Genomic DNA, 8,610 nt, shown 5'->3' with positions numbered 1-8,610 from the left:
AAGTCTAACAGCCCAATATCTGCAGACTGTCAACAAATGTCAGCTGAATAGAAATAGAAAGTGCATGTGTCAGAGGGCCATGTTTCTGTTTTTAAATAAATAATAAATAGAATAGAGAGTGCAAGTGTTAGAAGGTCAAACGCAGATTTAAGATATGTATTTTAGCCATTTCTTGGAGATAGGCCTTACATATATATTCACTTTTTTTTTTATTAGTAAGAAATGTAAATATCTAAATTTAACAATTAGGCAAAGAGACTTGGTGGAAGAATATTATTGTCTCAGTGACTTACTCTGTATGGAAGCAATATTCATTTTGAAATGCAAATTGTAAAATGACAATGCATTTCTTTATTTAAATGTAAATTTTCCCATTAATATCTGCAACATTTAGTGCAAAATGAAGTTAAATTTTAACACTTTATAAGTTGCAAAATTGAAATCAAAATGTATTACCCAAATTGATTAATGTTTAACGTGTCCAAGCAAAATGATCATTTTAGTGGAATTTTCCAAAATACATTTAGCCTTACGAGGTTGACACTTCAGAATGCATTTTCCTCGTGATACCCTGCGATTATTTTGTTGGAAAATGCAGTGTGAATTTCAGTCAAAAGGGTAGAAAAAAATGTGATTTAATTCTCTGATTAAGGCAGCAGAGTTAATATGGAATTGAAATTCAGATTATAGAAATATCTCTATAAAGTTAACTGAGATCAGCCAGTTCAGTCAAAATGCAGTGATCATAAATGATTCACTTCTGGGAAAAACGGTCTTTAATGATGTATTGATTATTGCTGTATAATCATGATGATGCATTACAAAACACAGTACAGTCTAACATGTTTATTTAACCACAACATATAGCATCACATCCCTGTCAGGACAGCCCCAGTATTAAAGAGACAGACCAGCTCTGTCCTCTCTGCCCAGGACAGCACATGTGTGGCTAGAAGACAGATGGAGGAGTCAGTGATGGGTGATGGGTGGTGTGTTTGCTGTCTGTTAGAGTTCAGTCTGTAAGTTCAACACCCAGACCACCTCCTGTAGACCAAGTGGTTATTTTAAAAGGCATTATGTTTTCTTCAAATTCCTTTTCTCTTTTTTTGTAAAAAAGAACAGAACAGTGACTGACAGGTAACAAGTGAAGGGCCAGAGCAGACATTCACTCCAGCACCACAGTGCCTCCTGCTGTTTCTAGTGCTGCTTTCAGTTTTTCTGCTTCGTCTTTAAACACATTCACCCGGATCTCCTGAGGCAGAGACTCTACAAGCTTCTTGGCCTGTAAATGAGAGGGAAAACATCATAAGAAATGAAAATCAGCAGCAAATCATATTCACAGGAGCAAATCAGCAAAACACAGTTGTTAATGGTTAGAGAGTTGGACTTGTAACCCCAAGGTTGACGGTTCGAGTCTCTGTGTTGTAGGTGGGGGGAAGTGAATGAAAAGCGCTCTCTTCCTCTATACCCATGACTGAAGTAGCCTTGAGCAAGGCACTCAACCCCAGTTGCTACCCGGGCGCTGGATCTATAGCTGCCCACTGCTCCGTGTGTGTGTGTGTGTGTGTGCGCATGCGCGCACTTGAATGGGTTAAATGCAAAGCACCAATTCCAAGTATAGGTTACTGACAGACAGCAACTAACTGATGTGTGCTAAATAGTAGACTGAATATATTTTTAAATTAGCCTTCATGCCACTGTGGCATTGAAAAAGTCCTCATGTTAATACGTAATACTTAAAAACATCTTACCTGTACAAGATTCAGACCCTCCATGCAATTCTTCACTTCTTTAATCAGTTTCACTTTGTCGGCCGCTTTGAATTCTGTCAGTTTGACTGTAAAGTGGGTTTTCTCTTTCTTTGCAGGTGCCGCCTCCTCCTCTGCTGCCTGCAAATTCAGTTAAACATTACAGCAAAAACTTCACAAAAACACAACGGTTACAAATGCACAATAATATACATGTATGTCAAACTCTTAAAATTTAAAATTCAACAAATGGTCAGTAAAAACCAGTTTACCAATAACTGCAATAATTTTTACAATTACATCATTTACATTCAGGTAACAATTTTATAAAACTACAGAAAAATGTTTGAAACTGTAGCTGTCATTAACTAGGTGGAGCACTGGTTTGTGAATTTCGAATATTCATCAAATTTAAAATAAAAATCCACCACTGCATTCAAATTTTAGGTTTATCAGTGGCGCATGAGATGCGATGAGGATGTCATTGCATTTTAATGTGTTTTTTTCCACTATCCAGTTGAAGCCGCTCAATGCTCTGTCGTTAAGTCAAAATATTGCGGTAAAATATTGCGCTTCCCAGAAAATACTTATTTATAGCATTTTTTTATAGGGACATCTATCACTGTTGCACTCGCATATCACACAAAAGAGCTGCATGTAAAATTTATGGAAGTTCAAAAAAAAAAAAAGTCTCGAGGCTTTATGGCGGTTTTTCCTCAAACCACTGCATCTAATGTTTTTATATGAAAAAGTACTCTACCATTGATTTTCATTCCTTTGTATTAAATTGTACATACGTATACAATGCTGTTTTGTTTCTAATTACGCAACTTAATTATTTATGCTTTCTAAACTTTTTTTCTTTTCTTGTCTTATTTATAAATGTGTATTAGTAATATTTTGCTCGATGCGCCCTCTTGTGGCCTCAGGAGAGAAGCCAAAAGCTTTTTTCTCTCCTAACTGAAATTATGCCTTTTAAACTAGAATATTGATGATATTCAAGTACAAAATTAGAATTTTGTTTTTCAGCCGTTTTCACAGCCCTACTCGAAGTTCCTAAAAACAACAACAAAGTGCATTGATCATAAGTATAGTGCCGCTTACTAGTCTTGTATGACTAACAAAGCTTTACCTCAGCAGCAGGAGCAGCAGCCATCGCTGCCATTGAGCCCATGGGCATCATTCCAACATCCTGAATGTTCAGAGTTTTCTGACAGGGACAAAAAAAAAATTTATATCAGTATATTAAAGATGATCATACACTAACAGAGCTGGGCGATATAGTGAATATTCACAATTTCAAATTCAACATCATATGTAGTGAAGAACTATATCTGACCATTAAGTTTCCAAAATATTATACACTTAAATGTCTATTTATTTCATTAATATTAGATAAACTGCAAGTTTTTTTCTCTTTCAAAAATATACTTTTAAGATTTGAAGTGCACTACAAGTGCACATTCAATGCAAGTGCATTTCTTGTGTCATTAATTAAAAACATTCCCAGTTAAAATATGCAGTAAACACTTAGTATTGTGTATGTCATAACTGTGACACTTGTGTCTTGTGTTAAACGGTGTTCTTTGGCTGGTGTTTTGTGCTGCACCTTTAGTAATTCATTGAGGTCAGACACTTCTATGAGCGTGAGGTTGGCGATGTCATTGACCAGCTGTTGGATTTTGGGAGAGTACTGCTTGGGCATCCCATCAAGAGGAGGTGCTGCAATGGCATCAGACGGACTGACAGGGCTGGTCTTGAGTGTTCGCAGGGCACACAGTGTTGCCCTCTGTAAGTTTTGTCTGTGAAATGAGTGCATTCAGACAACAATAATGAGCACATAAAGCAGCAACAGATATCATTTAGTGCATCTATTCTCTGTTAGCAAATGTGCAGAAAACCAGGTTATTAGAATGACTTCAGAATCAGAAGGGCTTTATTACAAAGTACGTTTACACACACAAGGAATTTGACTTGGAGACAGGAGCTTCCAGTGCAGAAGAAAGTACAGAGAGACATAGTGCAGACATACATAAGAATAACACAATAGGGATAGAATATAAAACTAATATAAGAAAAAAGAAACATACATAGGATTTTTTTATTAATAATTTATGTGTGATGTGTGCGCATTTGTGTTATTTGCAGTTTACAAATTTTGGATTATGTGCATAAATATGTCAGTTGTGATGGATGATGTATAACTAAAAAAGTCATTGTCCAGGGTGAATATAGCCTGCAGGAAAAAACTGTTCTTGTGTTCTTGTTCTGGTGGTCAGTGCTCTGTAGTCCCGGCCAGAAGGCAACAGCTCGAAGAGAGCGCAGGCTGGGTGTGAGGGGTCCAAGGTGATTTTCTTAGCCCTCTTTCTCACTCTGGAGATGTAAAGATCTTGGAGGCTGGAGAGAGGGGCACCTATATGGCACTCTGTTTCAGCAGCTCCTGTGGCAGGTTGAATTTCCTCAGCTGATGAAGGAAGGATGATTAAAGGTCTCTACTTCAGTCACAGTGTTGGGGGGGGGGGGTGCTGGGGGGTTTCTCCTGAAGTCCATGATCATCTCCACTGTTTTTGAGCATGTTTAGCTCCAGGTTGTTATGACTGCACCACAGAGTCAGCACTTTAACGTCCTATCTGAAAGCAGACTCGTCTCCTTCTTCGATGAGGGGTCCTTTAAAGTGCAGTCCTTCATATACAGGTAGAAGAGCAGTGGGGAGAGAACAGATCCCTGGGGGGCGCCAGTGCTGATGGTGATAGTCCTGGATGTAAGTTTGCCCATTCTCACTAGCTGCTGCCTGTCTGACAGAAAGCTGGGGATCCACTCACAGATGGAGCTGGGCACAAAGAGCTGGGTCACGCATGATGGTATCGAAGGCCGAACTGAAGTCCTCAAACAGGATCCTCACGTAATTCCCAGGTGTTATAGGATGTAATGCAGTCCCATGTTAACTGAATCATCCACAGACCTGTTTGCTCTGTAGGTAAACTGAAGAGGATCCAGCGATGTCTATCAGATAGGCCAGGACCAGTCACTCAAATGACTTCATGACTACAGAGTACAGACGTGAGATCGACAGGTCTGTAATCATCAAGTCCAGTGATTTTGGGGACCAGAGTGATGATGGACCATTTGAAGCAGCAGGGAACTTCACACAGCTCCAGTGATCTTTTGAAGATCTGTGTTAAGATGAGGGCCAGTTGGCCAGTGCAGACTTTTAAATTATGGTCTCTGGTGGGACACGTAAAGTGCTGCTTGTTTAACTCGTTAAATTACGGTTTAACCACTGTTTTACCAATGTTCTTACCATGTTTCTGGGGCTTGAACCTATCAGTTGCATTACGGTCTATGAAAGTCTGGGACCTCTTGTGAAAATGGATCCATTTTGCACTTTTTTGTTGTTGCAGATTATACCATCAGCATACTAATAAGGGTTTCTTAACTTGAGGGGGTAAGCCTATCCCCAGCTGACCTTTAGTACAAAGGAGTTCACATGTTCAATGTCACAGATGGGCTTACGTTTAATTATTGACTCGACAATAAATGCTAACGAACATTATATCAGAGCTTAATAGTTTTTAGGTGCAAACGACAGAACAAATGCCAGTTTCTCAGTGTGCATGTCAGCACACAGCTTCTTTTTCAATATCGGCTGACCACTATTAGAAATATATAGAAGGAAATATACATCAATTATTAAACCACAGAAGTCACGTGAGCTCCCATACGCGGTCATTCTCGTTTAGATGCATGATCAAGTCGATATCAAGTAAACATTAAAACAGTATATGAACTAACTTACATGCATACTGTGAGATTCAGATCTGCTGCAGGACAAAGATGCATCTCATGCCAGAGTCTTATATGAGCTCCTTACAGATTTGTGCACTTTAGATCTGAATAACGTGTGTGTGTGTGTGTGTGTGTGTTTCTTTGACAGTGACACTGCTAACACCTCTATTGTGTGTGATATATTCTTGGTCTCTGTCCTTGAGGGGTTTTGTCAGGCTCTTACCGGTGTGTGTTTGCCGCGGTGCGCAGCGCGATCCGGACGCAGTATCTGCTGCAGTACATCATGACCCCAACAGCACGACTACCGTTCAGTGACCGCTACAAAACGACAGGCCAGTTCACAAAACACGACTCTCTCAGCGCGAGACGGACTGTCGGACCTCCTCTAGCAGAAGCACATGGCGTCCTCCACTGGCTCTTCCTGACCTACCCACAATGCATCGCACCGGAGGAACAAAACTTTATTTATAATTCTCCTGTCGAGTTGTTTTACAAAACCCCTTCTCTTAAAAACGCCTTTAAAGATAAACTGCCTCATAAAACAATGTGCAAAAATATTCAAGAAAACGTTGAGAAATAAAAACCTACATGCATGGGGTTTTACAATAAAAGTCTCTGAAAGACTGAGACGCATTACATAAAAGTCTTTAAAGCAAATCTTCAAAATATCGAGCTAAAATATCAGTAGGCAAAATTTTTTTACATTTAATATTATTATAATATTATTTAATATTATACTTATTTAAAAGTATTAATTGACTTAATTGCCATTTAGGAACAAAAATTATGAGTCTCTCAGATACTTTCTATTATAAACATACGCTTATATGGCCACTGTGCTCAGACCAAATTAAATAAAATTAATAATTTAAACAAAATACTACAGTGTTTATGCAATAATAACACAGAGAGAGAAAAACACTTAGCATACCGGACAGTATGTAATCAAGTAATTAAATAAAAAAATAAATAGTCAAGCAACCAATGTTCCATGCTTTCCATGAATAATGTGCTTTCCAACCAGTCTTCCATGAATAATGTCATTTCCTGATTTTGAATTTTTTCTTATACATTTTAGTTCCACTTGTGTGGCTAATATAGCTCAAAAAGTGCTTTATGGCCAAACGAAACAACGGTTTAATCAGAATCAGAGGTTTCAGAGTGCTGCAAAAATAAAATCTTATTCTAATTCACAAACTTTCCAAAATACAAAGGTTATTTGCATGCTCCCTTTGGTTCAAGTTCTATGTTTGTGCAGAACTTGAAGGGGGGGAGGAGCAGACAGAAGCCTCTTATTCAGGGAATCTGCTGCTCCTTCACCCATCACTGAGCAAGTATCGGCAACATTTATAATATGCATGGTCCTGACTCCTGGTTTACAGAAATAAAGAAGTCCACCAAATGTTCATTTCTCCTGCAGTTGAGTGCAGTCGCTAGCGGAGGATCAGTCTCACCGTGAGATGATTGGTCTTGAATTGAGATCAGGCACCGGGCAGCATGTGGTGCACTCCGCTCAGGAAATGCCCTTTGTCACATGGCAGCCCACAGACATCAAGGAGGAAGCACAGAACAGGTACAGTACACAGGTTGTTTTCTTTGTTACTTGTGTAATTACAAATGTCATTATTATCAGGGTTTGTATGTGGCGTCTCTGCTGCAGGATCAGGCCACTGAGGGAAAAACAGTGCTGGAGCAATCATAACATGAAAATTGAAAACAACTTCTAATTCACACTGTATTAATTCACTGAATTCTCACTGCAGTCAAAGTATTTTTTGTGTACCAGTGATGAGGATTTGGTAGGTTTTAATGGTTTGAATTATCATAAAACAATCACAAAGCACTAAATCTTAATGTTTTTAAATACTGCTTCATTTATTTTTAAGCTAAATCTAATCTAAAAAATGTGACAGGACATTCTTAAGTTTCATGTTTATGACCAGCATTGATAACCTCTGTCTGGTGTGTTATTCAACAGATCGAGATGTCTGAGAGTAATAAATGCCTGGTCTTCAGCAAACCGTAGGAAATCTGTCCATTCAGAGAACATGGATCCAGCTTCCAGGATAAAGTATTTACACGGTTTCACTTTCTTTTACTCCGTTTCTCATTCTGCCTTCACTTCAAACACACAAATGAACAGACTGACATTGTTTTATTGTGCACATACCTTCAGAGACAAGAAAAGGAACATTTCCACTAATGCATGACCAATAATAGAACAAAGATATTAAATATGATCTTAAAATGACTTGGTTTTTATCATGAGGCAGATCAGTATGGAATAAAGATGATATTAAAGGGGTTACAGATGTCACCGGTTCTGTGTGCGTTTGTGTTACAAACATGCAGCGTTCACGTCGTCCATCAAAACCATCCACAGGCTGTAAACAGTTTTTACAACCGATGTCTAAAATAGACTTCCTTTGTCTGCAATTGATCCAGAACTCAATTTTGCAATTTCATTAATTGGTAATGAAGCTGATTGGTCTAGTTCTGTGCCTTCAGGTCTGAACCCACTCTGTGAAGATCCACAAAGAGCGAAGACAAATAAATGTGACGTCTGGCAAACTTTCTTGCAGTATCTGGAAACACCAGCCTAGTTATTTTGAATAGACTGGTGATTTGCAAATAGCAGTAAAGCTGACATCCCATTGGCTGTTAATTCTACGACAGAAGCCAATGTTTGCACCGTCTACCGCATAAATCATTAGCGAGGATTCCACAACACACAGAGCTTCTGAAGCATCTCTAGAATGGCATACATGGAAACCAGCACTGGAAGTCACATGATCTCCCAGCATTTCAGAACTGAAAAACTGCTAATGATGGCGCAGTGACCTCTGCTAAAGTCAGCAAGTCTCTTATCTGGATACATATTCACTTAAGTAAACACATTAGAGAAAAATATAAGACAAAGGATGGTTATGTCTTCTTGAATCATATCGTGTCTGTTTCTCTATGGTACGACTGGCTAATTTCACATCAGCTTTGTTTTAAAAAGAAAAAATACATTTGTGAAAATCTAGAGATGGGAGTTAGAGCTAGGGTGAATCTCACAACATGTCCAGGTCAT

At 38.6% G+C, this 8,610-nt stretch overlaps 1 protein-coding gene across 1 annotated transcript; it reads right to left on the bottom strand.

Annotated features, from left to right (window-relative positions):
- Positions 1-753: 753 nt before the first annotated feature.
- On the bottom strand, positions 754-5,992 carry LOC113067666 (39S ribosomal protein L12, mitochondrial). The gene is made up of 5 exons (XM_026240055.1): positions 5,758-5,992; positions 3,358-3,550; positions 2,881-2,958; positions 1,752-1,889; positions 754-1,282 (listed from the first exon to the last, which is right to left on the bottom strand). Exons 1-5 carry the CDS (start codon positions 5,817-5,819, stop codon positions 1,166-1,168), a joined length of 588 nt encoding a protein of 195 aa, XP_026095840.1. The 5' UTR covers positions 5,820-5,992; the 3' UTR covers positions 754-1,165.
- Positions 5,993-8,610: the final 2,618 nt, after the last annotated feature.

Source organism: Carassius auratus, linkage group LG28B (genome assembly GCF_003368295.1).
Source record: "Carassius auratus strain Wakin linkage group LG28B, ASM336829v1, whole genome shotgun sequence".
Taxonomy (NCBI): domain Eukaryota; kingdom Metazoa; phylum Chordata; class Actinopteri; order Cypriniformes; family Cyprinidae; genus Carassius; species Carassius auratus.
The sequence above is the reverse complement of the archived record's forward strand: the minus strand, read 5'-3'. Positions and strand labels throughout refer to the sequence as shown.

Excerpts from the sequence above, each read along its gene's own strand:
- LOC113067666 (XM_026240055.1), bottom strand. The coding sequence starts at position 5,819 with ATGATGTACTGCAGCAGATACTGCGTCCGGATCGCGCTGCGCACCGCG. Across the intron at positions 3,551-5,757 it reads ACCGCGGCAAACACACACCG|ACAAAACTTACAGAGGGCAA; the intron begins GTAAGAGCCTGA and ends CTCATTTCACAG. Across the intron at positions 2,959-3,357 it reads ACCTCAATGAATTACTAAAG|AAAACTCTGAACATTCAGGA; the intron begins GTGCAGCACAAA and ends TGTCCCTGTCAG.